This window comes from Syngnathus leptorhynchus, chromosome 4, assembly GCF_054491065.1.
Source record: "Syngnathus leptorhynchus isolate UIUO chromosome 4, UIUO_Slep, whole genome shotgun sequence".
In the NCBI taxonomy this organism is placed as follows: Eukaryota; Metazoa; Chordata; class Actinopteri; order Syngnathiformes; family Syngnathidae; genus Syngnathus; species Syngnathus leptorhynchus.
This window is the reverse complement of record NC_141198.1, coordinates 13,310,995-13,323,534: the sequence shown is the minus strand read 5'-3', so window position 1 is coordinate 13,323,534 and position 12,540 is coordinate 13,310,995. Positions and strand designations below refer to the sequence as shown.

General features: G+C 41.9%; 1 protein-coding gene across 1 annotated transcript in view; it reads left to right on the top strand.

Moving 5' to 3' along the window:
• efna5b (ephrin-A5b) overlaps nt 1-12,540 on the top strand; it is a 74,391-nt gene that overhangs the window by 46,098 nt on the left and 15,753 nt on the right. The window contains exon 2 of the mRNA XM_085910015.1: nt 11,592-11,884. Coding sequence (XP_085766141.1) covers nt 11,592-11,884 — 293 coding nt within the window. The remainder of the gene's footprint in view (nt 1-11,591; nt 11,885-12,540) is intronic.

The window sequence follows — 12,540 nt, the reverse complement described above, 5'->3', positions numbered from 1 at the left end:
ATATTCCAAGTCATTCCAATTGGGTTGCATCACCGCCTTAGGAACAGAATTCTGTCGTATACGAAGGTGTCTTAAATGTGCATGTCATTGGCTTAACAAAAAAACTGTGGTTTGCGTTTAGTTTTTTTAAACAATAATATTTTAAGAAGTTTAAAAAATAGCAACAACACCGTTTCACTTGAACCCAATAAATCGTAGAACGCCTGATCACCTTATAAAGACCTCGTAGTAGTGAACACGTTTTGCAGTAGCAATGACAGACAGCTCAGGTCAGAGGATGAGATGAAGGAGACAGCTGCGTCCGAGCCAGTGTTCGAGGATGGATGAACTAAAAGGATGGGCAGCATTCTCCAAGTGCTCTAACTTTAGAACACACATGTCGGTAAAAGTCCCAAAACCTGTCCTGAGCGTGTCAACACATGCTTTCATACCCCCACCCCCCTTTTGTGTGCACATCTCTCTGTTTGCCCAACCCGGCAAGCGCTCATAACTAAACAGCGCAAAAAGGGGCCACAATCATTGCCTAATATAACAAATCCTTCCACTTGTTGATGTTTCATTTTCTTTCCAGGAGCTTCTTATGTCAATTTCCTGCCCTGACTGGCGAGTTCAAAGGTTCACGAACTCACAGTTGGAAGTGTGAAGAGCGTGTAACGGACGCGACCCGCAGACCTTATTTCAGAGCCAAAAAACCTTCTGTCTTACCTCCTCGGGGAAAATTCAACCAGGTCAATTAGTTTGAATAGAGCAATTTAATTATCAGACATTTTACCGAGGAACAGATTTTGAATGTTAAAGTGTGTGTGTGTGTTTCACTTTCTGTTTCTTGCCAAAGATTGGATAGCTTTTTAGTTCACGGCAGGTCCTTGGTTTGGTGATTTATGCTGTTTCGGAGTTACGAACAAATGAACTCGTTTGCTCTGTAGCGTATCAATGCGTCCTCATTCCGCATAAGCAGCCACGCTCAGTTTTTAGTGTATTAACTGGACACAAATCTCTACTGAGATGACAGAGCTCCTGCAGGACAAAAGTGGCTCTTTTAAGCGTGTCTCATTTGGAAGCAAAACCTTAAATGCACATGTGAAGTGCACTCATCAAAGCATTTAGGCTCTTGGTGCAAAACTGCCCGCCTTTTCGCTCTCACGCAGGTTTTTTTTTCTAGTTTTGAGTAAATTAAGCTTAAAAGAAGAAATTCCAGAAGACATCATGGGGTTTCCTAACTCCTTTTTTCTCGTTTAAAAAAATTATTCCTGTGTACTGACAGGTGACTTTAAGTACGTGATCAAGTCCTTATTGATTTATTTTATTTTTTAAGACGATTATAGAAGTGTGTGCTTGTTTGTGTGCCTACAAGTCTTAATCTTGTTATTTCCTACTCCCAAATTCACCTTCTTCAGGTTAAGGTCGACAAAAATGCTGTAGACACAAGGGTGTCTTTTTCAGACAGCTTCCTTTATTTGTTTAGTATTGAATTATTGCTCCCATGTTTGGCACGGTGCAGTGAGGATTCAGTTTTTTGTTTTTTTTTTCTCTCAAAACTTTCTGACCCTAACCACGTCTTAACAAAGCAGCCCTTTGTGTGTTATTTCTCGTGACCAAGGCTGTCTATATGTTGCTGTTGTACACGGCCTGTGGAGAATAAATACAACCACGAGCAAGGCCTCATGCATAGAAGACAACCACATTGAGAGCAGCACAAGGATAACTGCAAACTGGCCCTGAACTGTGCAAATTAATTTGAGTGGAATAATGATGCACGTGATGTACAACATTGAGAATTGTATGTACGTCGTGTATGTTCTTGCATGCCCGTTTCGATATTATCAAGTGACCTTTGCCGCCCAATAGAATGCAGGCACTATCCGCAATAAGACATGCAGTCAAAGTACCCGACACACCACTTAACCCCCCTCCTGGAACCTTGACAGCTTCTCCATGGGAGGCTGACCCAGAAGGTCTTGTAAGATGCTTCGTTCATACCAAGCACACACACACGAATAAGGCCTCCCACCCTCCACATGTAGCATGCCGCAGCTAAAGGCATGCATAACTTTTTGACAGTCATGAGGTATGGGATCACCACTGACAAAAGCTCTGCTGTCCCATCTGGAGTTACAGCTCTCGCCTTGTCATCCTGAGCGCCCTCACTATGTCTTCTTCCCTTCATAAATCATGGCAAAGACACGTGCATGTGTGCATTAGCACTCATTAAATAAATGCAGACCTACTTAGTCCAGGACAGGGTGTTAAAAAGCAGGAAGCCAAGCAGACTCGAGGTCGTAAAATATTCATCTCTTCTCTTTTCGGTGTGTCTCATTTGTCTTACCTAACAAAAAATGGGGTCGTAATTTCAAAGTTACCCAATCAAAAGCAAGCATGATAACCTTTATAAAATGTTCCTAATGATGTGACCAGAGAGACACATCCTTACCGATTGTTCTGAGAGAATTTCTGACCCTTATTTTACAATCCCAAGACTCAGATATGCCACAAAGTAGTTGTGACATCTGTGACATCTCGAAACGATCCTAAAATATGCCCAATCCTCTCTTCACTTTGTTGAAAAATGTAAACTTCAAAATCGGTCTAGTGAGGTGAAAGGCACCCGTGTGATCTGATTGTGATGGCACTCTCACTATTCCGACGAAACTCTCCATTATTTGTTATTTTGGGGAGGGATATATTTCAGACTTTGCAAGGTGGTGGGCGGACAGCTATCAGGAAATACTGCTGTTTTTATGTCATGTGACGGGCACGTCAAGCCTGCCTACCAAGGTGCGTAAACTATGCTCCGACCGAGACGATGTGCAGTTTAGCAGATAATGGGAGGGTAAGCGTGACATGATGTTGTAAAATATTGTCATCACTGGATGGCAGCAGACAAGCCAATGGCTCAGGAAAACTAAACTCTGAAATCATAGCCGTAGATCCTGCCAGGTAGTCATTTGCACTGGGTGCTTTTCTCCGATATGCAGTGGAAACATCTCAAGTTGAATGCCGCTGACGTTTTGATTTCAGAAAATATTTGGACAAGTATTTACTCATAATTAGAGTTGGCTTTTTCTTGGGGATTTGTTTTTTGTTCTTTTGAGAAAAAAATTGACTTTAAAAGTCTTGCTTTTACTTTTTTACTCGCTCTTACTTTTTATCTTTGCTACACCTTACACACAACAATAGATTTCTATTTGTATTGTTTCTTTTCGAAAAATGTGTTCTATAATTTTAGTAAATGAGTATCCGGGAACAAGATTCCACTGTGAATTTATTTAACTGTATAGCTGGCGGTAATTAATAGTTACATGATAAAAATATAAATTGCAACCTCTTTTCTTTTTTATTAAAAGAGTGAAAAAGTGGATACGTTTTAATTTGTATTTATCCAATCCTCTCATGAGAACAGCTATTTATCCAGGACAAATTCCGCCACCTAAGTCTCTGTATATATTTTAATGATCATTTAGCACTCTGTTGGCGTGAGCAAGCCTCACCCTTGCTGCTTTTTAACTGTGAAAGGGTTGTGACTTTACGGAATCAGTGACATTCTACCATCCAGAAACAGCTTCATGGAAACGCACTTTGAAGGTCAGCGTGTCTTTGTCTGCGAGCAGATAAAGTCTATGGTTAAGGGGGATGCCATTATGTGTCAATGCATACGTGACGAGCGTTTGTGTATGTCATTGACCATCACGTCTTTATCGCAATATTCTGCAGTTTTCAGAACATAATATAGCTTCTTTTTTTTTTTTTTTTGTCCAGCTCTTCACATTTTGATCTGAGAAGCAGATAGTGTCAGGGGCTGGCATTCAAACAACTTTCTACAAGAAAAGTGTCTTAACTGAGTGCTATCGAAGTATTTTTCAGTAATCCAAGACTAAACTATATAGAGAGAGGCTTCATAGTGTGCGGATGATGTAAGTCTACTTAGTGGCGCTCCTGTATTATTCATACAAGTGCAGCACTTCACAAGCCAAACACATCAATTTAAAAGACAATGAGCACTTTTTCCACTTTCAAAAAGGCTATTTTTAAAGGTCTAGAGCGAGTACTTAAGAATCCATACTTGCTGGACATTCCATTAAGTACAATCTACTACAATTTGACACAATAGTGGATATCTCAGTCATGTATATTTTTATACAGTATTTTTTTTTTAGCATCATATCAATATTTTAAAGATCCCATACACTTGTTTACCACTTCATAGGGTTTGTCAAAAGTCTAAAGAGGTACATAAAAAGTGTAAAATGTTTCCACTTTGATTGACAGTTACTGAGGTATTCTTTTTAACAATTGGGGTTTTGTCACCGTATCATACGGATCTCTCATATTTCGAAAGTCGTAAAGTTGTGAAGTACCATTTGCCAGTCACTCACTACATTGTTTCAGCAGAGATGTATAACTTTGCCAATCCTTCAACTGGGAGAGGCTTATGTGTTCTTAATTGTGCTATAGTCTGTCCCCTCCCAATTTGTCTCCAATGCAATTGACTATTAATTGACACTAAGGGACTGTCTGTGAGCATGCATACAATGAATGAAGCACACGTCTCCTTTCATCCCAGTACACATTGTACAGTATTTACAGAGGCATTGAAGTGGCTTTGGGGAGGCTATAATTCACAAGGATGGCCCCGGGGGCTGACAGGATGTTGCAGGAGGGATGTGTCATTTTTCCCAAGACTCCCTTGGTGACGGGCGAGACATAAAGAAATCCTTTTACCCCCGACCCACCCCCAGTCTCCACACATCAGTGTTTCACACCCATAAAAATGGTCGGTTGGCAGAGTGCTAGAGCTCAGAGGAAGTATTTGTCTCTCTTTCATTCTTTTCCACATCTCTGATTTAGATTTGAGCCACGGCATAGCTGATGCGGACATCAAACATTCGCCCGGGAAGAACAGAACAAGAACTTGTCTGTCGCTGCTCTTAATTCATTGTCTCCGTCCCTGGGGCGAAATGAGCACTGACAGACGTAAATGGCAGAAATAAATATGGTTAAGATGGCAGATGAGGGTGACGGTGGTGGCCAGGGCAACGGTGGGTTGCGGTTGCAGGCTGGTGACAAGATCGAAAGGGGAGCATGAGCAAAAGGCTTGATGAAAGTGAGCGGGATGAAGGAATGTATGAGGAGGTGCCTCTCTTTGCTGACAGACACTATATTATACTAGCTTGACCACCTGCTCTCAGCTTACCACCCCCCAATAAAGCAACACCACATGTAGAGAGTAAAATACACCATGATGCGCAAGCCGCGACAATAACCAAGAAAAACATGTCTGCCTTTAAAAGCATCCGCAACATTTTCCGCCTGCATCCACATTAGCGGAAATATACGACACAGTTTAACTCTGTGTGTCTTCTTACCAAACTCCCGCTGAGACCGTAAACCTATCGGCCTGTTAGCCAAGCTGGAATGCGTCTGTCAACTATGACTTCAGTGCTCCTGCTTCGGTTGCTTTGTTCCAGTACTTTGATACCTCAGAGCTTCCCGCCGTCTCCTTGCAGATTTATGCCAAGGCCAAACAATGTGGAACGTGATGGTACGATTCATTTGATTACAAATCATAACATCTCAAATCAACTTTGCATGTTCAGCGCCATCTGCTGAATCTATTGGGGCACTACTCCCACCTGGCTCAAGTTGTGTATCAGTTGGTTGCGTCATCATTGTCAATCACAGCAAAGATTATTTTTAGTATTCTCTGGCAATCATAACGAATAGTAACAGAACTCCACTGACGGCGCTCTACATTCAACACTGTTGTGCTTGCTGTGAGAGGTTGTGATCATTATTTGGGTTTAGGACATCTGCTCAAACCGCTTTGAGTGTCTGTATTTCTTTTCATTCCAGTCTGACTTTGTTGCAGAAATGTCATCATACCATTTAAAATATTCATTTCCTCTCTTTACTGTTATCTTCCACAGAAGCATGTCTGAGCCTAAGCGCAGTTCTCTGTGATAGACGAGAAAGTCTGTTTTATGTCTTGGACTTCGATATGACGACTACTGAGGGTGGCATTGTAATTTCTTGTCGGCCCCTCGGACAAAAAGGGAGAAAAATGTTTTCCATCTCTGAGCTTTTGAAGAAAAGAGACTTGCAGAAATGTTGAGCTGGTGAGAGGAAATTAATTTAATAGCAAAGATTATTGCGGAGAGGAAATATTGGATGCACTTATCTGCTGCTCTCCTTCTCCTTGCTCTTCATTACAGTCTCCTGCCATCAGACGTAACAAGGTGAAAACCACATTGGCTTGAAGAGCCATTTGGAAAAATGCAATCGCAAAGAAATGTATTACAGTACACTTGGAATTTCGAAGGTTGAACCCCTTGAGCTAGAAATTAATTTTTGCAGAAACGTCATTTTAATTTGGCATGTGCCAAAAATGGAGCAGCTTCAACAGCCGGACTAGTTGCCACCAGAGCAGAATTTAGACTCTTTTACCGTAATTAAAGAAGCTGGAGTACCCATAGAAAGTCTCGTAAGCAATGGGAAAACCTGCAAACTCTAGACAGAGACACTCCAACTGAGATTTGATCCCAAACATCTCGAGTGTTCAGCAGAAGTGCTAACCACTTTTTGATCGTGCTGCACATTATTTCCTATGGGAAAAAATGTCCAAATCCAAAATCTGCTCGACCACCATGCTGGAACAGATTGATGTGCACGATGTGGCATTGCTCCTCTTATATCACACTGGTGGTGCGTACGTAATTAGACATCTGCACAAACCACCACAAAGTGTTTGCGCGGTGCATCTGCAGCATACAAAACATGTTGAAAGATCCTGGATAGTTTTTGCATGGATAATCCAAATACAGGTTCAGTCTGAGTTCATCCCCTCTTGACATATTTTCCTTCTGGACCAAAATCAACAAATGATCCATCACGTCACCAACACGTAGGCTCTCAAGCATACAAACACTCAACAAGATACACAATATGGAGAAAACGATTGCACTGTTTTTTTTCTTTTCTTGTTAAGGTCCTTGTACGTTTCTACTTTCTAGGTTTGTGATTTGATTTATCAGGCAAACAAAACAGTGCCGGAGGATATAAATTGAAAATCAGATGTGTGAATTTCACCAGGGAGAGGTGTGGTAATGTAAATAGATCTGATTCAGGGTCACGGGCAAGGCGGGTGAAGCGAGGAACTCAGGGAGGCGTAAAAATCGAAAAGTAAAAGGAAAATACTGCAAAGACCTGTTACACGTAAGGGAGGAAGAGCTATTGCTTTGTCACGTGAGCGGCTGTCAAGACAGTACGAAACGGCATTCGGTCTGTGTGCTTTTTTTTTACGGCCACACAAGGTTTGTTTGGTGTGTGGCTGTTTTTGTGTGTTTGTAAAGCTTTGGCAATATAATCGAGATGACTTACCTGATTTCGATCAGCGCCCAAGATGAGAAATTTCCTAGTGTAGCGTTTGTTAGCATAAAAAAACAACAACAAGTAGGATAAGGTGGTGTGTAAGAGTTTAGATGTGAGCTGAGGCCTACAGCAGCTTGGGCGGTCTGTGTTTTACCGTTTTCGGGTGTTTAATAATTGTCTGAAAAGTGCATCTGCAACTCTCCTTCCCCCCACAAGTGGCAACATTAGAGGAGATACGTATACTGTCAAAACGCAGATTTTTATTTTTTATTTTTATTTTTTATTTTTATTTTTTTCTCTGTCAGGTGTCGCCACAGATAATCAGATGGATATGTTCCACCCAAAAAAAGAAATCTGTGATATAACTGGGGTGCAAATGATGACGTATTGTGGAGGAGCACTATTATCCCATCTTGACACTTCTACTGGACTGCACCTTTTAGCAAAAATTGCCATTGGATCTCAATTTTTCATCTGATTTGGAGGACTTGGATCACTTTCCACTCTGAAAAAGTGCCTGATGGGAGTCCATTATGACATGCGAGCGGGGGATGGCACGTGTGCCGATAGGTGTGCGTTTGTCTCCCTGCGGTGTCACCAGGGTGTGTAATTGAAATGGGAATGAGCCAATCAAAGAGTGTGATGGCGAGTCGCACGTTTCCAAATTTAGACTCTTCATATTACAGCCTGCATGTTTGTGTGTGGATATTTCTTGACCCTGTCTATTGGACCATCATTGTTATCAGTTGCTGATAAGATTTTGGACTCCCTCCCAACTTTGGAAAATCCAAGCCATGTCTGGCCCCAGTTGATTCGCCTGGCTGACTTTTGTGGTGTCTTTTGAGACAGCTGCACCATAAACCAGGCATGTAATTATCACCATTTTACAATTAGCCCACCATTTAAAACTGCTCCTTAATTAACTGGTTTTGTGCCAGATATCGTCCCCTAGCTTGCAAGTTAATTGTGAAGAAGTATATTATAAAATGGAAAAATGACTGGAATGGATTGTTTAAGTGTGTTTTTGGCTTAGTCATTCCACAACATCTCCAGCTTCATTTTGCCAGCTTTTAGAATCACTTCTAATTGCTGCGATGGGAAGCGTAGCGGTATAATGGTTAGCTCATCGGCATTACAGATCTGAGGTTGAGGGTTTGAAACCTGGCTCAGATTCTAAATTGACCATAGTTAGTGACTGTTTTGTCTTTATGTGCCCTGCGATTGGTTGACGACCAGTCCAGGGTGTCCAGGCCTCTTCTCCAAATTTACATATAAAGTTTCTTAATAGGGGTAGTTGAAAAGAGAATGCCAAGAATTTCCGCGACTACATTACCAATGTCTGTCATCGAAGATTCTCCCAAAACCTTTAGAGCTCCCTCAGCTCACCGCTGTTACGACAGCCTATCCCCTGCCTCCATTTCACTCATTTTACCTGCTACAGTTCATTTGAATCTCGCTGGTGCGTCGCATACAGATGTTGATGTCCATATATTTGAACATGTCCATTTTATGATGAAGAATGACTTCCTCTCCCTGCTGCGAGGCAGTTGATAGAATACTAAGAATAGCCGCAAGATGGCAAGGCAACGATCCAACCGATGATGCCTCTTTATTTAGATTAGCATTTTCGATTTTATACATTTTGCCAGATGTTTGCGTGTCGCCTTCCAAATACCGTGTTCAGTACAGTGTGGTTTTGGTTTCTGAGAGTTAGAAATGGGAAAACAGACAGACCCAAGCTGAGCTGAGCTCATATTTGGGAAGTAACTTGGAGCACATACATTTTAGCTTTGGTAATTTCTTTCAGCCATATTTGTAGTCCTCATTAAAGAGGTGTGCACTCAGGTCGTATCAAAGATTCACCGCAAGCTAGGAACTGTGAGTCAAAGTATTCTGCTTCCTCATGTAAACTTTCACTTTTTGGAACCAAATGCTCTCTTCCTCCTTGTTCCCTTACTGTTTCTCACTTGGTGCCAGCTTCTGGCTCTCACACCACTGCTTCTTTGCCAAGCGCCCTGCTCTCATCGGGCAAAGCTAACACAGGCAACCAAGTGTGCGTGGAATTGCAAATGTGTTTCTTGCATGTTTAGGTTACATGACACATATCTTTTGTATCTGATTTTACATGCTCAGCCGGCCAAACAACCTCGGCTTCATTTACAGTCGGGACCAGTCGTCACCATGAATCCCGAGGCTCGAAGAGAAGGGCAGATGAAACATCACACTTACACACATACAGACGTACACTTTCTAAATCTCCTCTCCATCACATACACACTGGTGGATGAAAAGGATGTTACCATTAAGTCGGTGACATTTTAAGACAGGAAGAGAGATGCGTGGCTTTTCCTGGACCTCAGCAAACTTGTTTTAAATGAGATGTTACAGATGAGCTGCTTGATGCTTTGCTTGTAAACGCTTCACAACAGTATTTACCCTGCAAGAGTAAACACAGGCGAGGGAGGGGGAGAAATGCTCACACACACACACGAAGACACACATGCACATAAATGAATATACGAAGCAAAGCCGGCTGACACAGATGCAAGCTGTAATGTAAAATGGCTGTGGGTACATTTGCCACTTTATTGTGACATTAATCATTCAATTACACCAACACAAATGAAGTGACAAGTGAAGGCGCTCCAAGCAGATTGCCGCAATTGTTGTGTGAGATTAAAAACCCTCGTGTGATGTGTGTTGGGATTGCTTCTTTGTAGATTTGTAGTGCAGCAGACGCCGGATCAGCATTCTAGTACATATGCAGCGACTTGATCCGACAAAATCCATCCTCGAGTCGGAACTCTCCGATGACGCAACTAGAGAAGGTTGAAGTGAGAGCATATAAAGTGAGAAATAGCATAACAAGGATGAAAAAGGAAAAGCTGCCTGCAGTTTTCTGAGAATTCATCTGCTAGACAGTTTTAAGAAGGAACAGAGAAAGAGTTTACCATGATTTATATATGTTAATCCCGAGCCTTCGAAAGTTTCTCTCATGCTTTTTGGGGTCCTCGAAGAAAACCCCTCCCATAGTCTGAAGTTTTCAATTAAAAGTTTGGTCCCGTTTTACCGACTAGGTCTAAGCCGACATGCCAGATGGTTTGTTTCACAAATCCATCAAGGGAACAGTGAATAGAAACTAATTGGGAAAAGTTCAAGGGCTTAAAAAATAACTGTTTAGGCTCTGCCCGAGACATCCATTATAGTCCAATCAGATCAACAAGTAATGGAGTAAACAACTAGCTTACCTAAAAGCCAATGTCCCCTTGAGAAGGGAAAACATCCATGCAATCAAGAAATGTTGCTGCTCTGTTTTTTGTGATCTACTCTAGTGTTACTTTACACATTGCATTATTATTTATTTGATGTATTTTACCATGTTGTTTAGTCTGTTCAGTTTTTGAGAATCCTCACTTTTAATTGTCTGGAGATGTCAACTTGCAAAATTTCCTCAAAATACTATCAGCATTTCATCTCACCTTTCCGGTGTTGAACTGAGTCAGTGGCACCAGCTGTGCATATGAGTGTCTATGTCCAATTTTGTGGCCTTAACTGTCACATTGAGAGCACTTGTGGAGAGTGTTAAAAGCGCATACTAGCATGTTTTACAGGCGTTTTCTCAGTGACCCTGAAGCCAGGCCACTATGGACCCTCACAGCAATTGCTCTCTAATTTGGAGCATTCGGCAGGTGTGGGACCTATTCTGTCATCAGCAGATGAGATGTGTTGAGTGCGTGTTTAGGTTTGTTGTCGACATCTGATGAATCGGTATGTATCAAAGCCCTCTGGCCCTCGTGTGGCCTCGTCTCGCGCAGCCACCAGGGATCGGCCGCAATGTTTTTCTCATCATGACATTTCTCATCTGGACCCCCTTGTATCGCCGCGGTCTTTTGTACCACGTCTGCATTTGTCCTTCTGTCGGCAAAGTGTTTTTTTCTTGTCTGGAGAAGCATTTCTTTCCCACACTTTATTTCACTTTCTGTGTGTGTGCAGATGTGTGTGGAAGTATGTGGCGCAATGACAGATTTATAGATATAAACAAACTCGTGTAAAGAAATTTATTGAAGCTTGAAGATGAGAGCCGGCTGCTAGTAAATTTCAACGCCACACTGACAGAGTGCAGAGTATCGAGAAAGCGCTGTCTGCATACGTGGGCTCAATTTTCACACTTTCATCGGTGCTAATTTGAGCGATAGTTCAAACATCCTTTTTGTTCTGTTTTCTAGATTCCATCGTGAGGATTACCACATCGACGTGTGCATAAATGACTACCTGGACGTCTACTGCCCGCACTATGCGGACTCTGTGCCCGTGGAGCGGACAGAACGCTACGTCCTCTACATGGTCAACTACGACGGCTACAGCACGTGTGACCACACCTTCAAGGGCTTCAAGCGCTGGGAGTGTAACAGGCCGCACTCGCCCACCGGGCCGCTCAAGTTCTCTGAGAAGTTCCAGCTCTTCACCCCGTTCTCCTTGGGCTTTGAGTTCAGACCGGGAAGAGAATATTACTACATCTGTGAGTCTTCATTCCTTTACATTTGATTGTTTCTTGGCAGCTTAGTGATGTATCAATCGGTCGTGGAAATGCAACATTTACTGATTTTTACCAAACTGGTGACTCATATAGGCCATGTAATGGAAATAAAAGTGAATATTAGCCAAATTGAATCTAGCTTCCATTACCCAGAATGTACAAATATAATTTATAAGTTTTCCTAGCCCATTGCAACCTGAAACAGTGATTTGTTAAACGATTCAGAAAAAATACACCAAAACATGCCTGCACAAAACGAATGCACCCATTATGACTTTACTCAAGCCCTAAAATTTTGCTCCAGGACTTTGTTTGGCCTTAGTAAGGAATTTGAATTCATTTTCTCCTATTAATAAATCACAGAAATAGAATTAATCTCTTCCATCAGGCCAACCTTTGCTGTAATAAAATTATAAATCTATTCAGGTAACGGTTATACTACCATTTTCAGATAAAACGAATACCAACACAAGCTCACAATTTGTCAGCCATGTTTTCACACCGAGCGCTGAGGTCGACACTTTTGTGGAAAACCTTTCCCTAAAATGGAAAAGTTATTTGTAGGCTTTAGGGTGGATAATGAGGTAGCTCGAAGGCTATTGCTCAATTCTCCAGCTGCATTATATTGGAAACTTCAA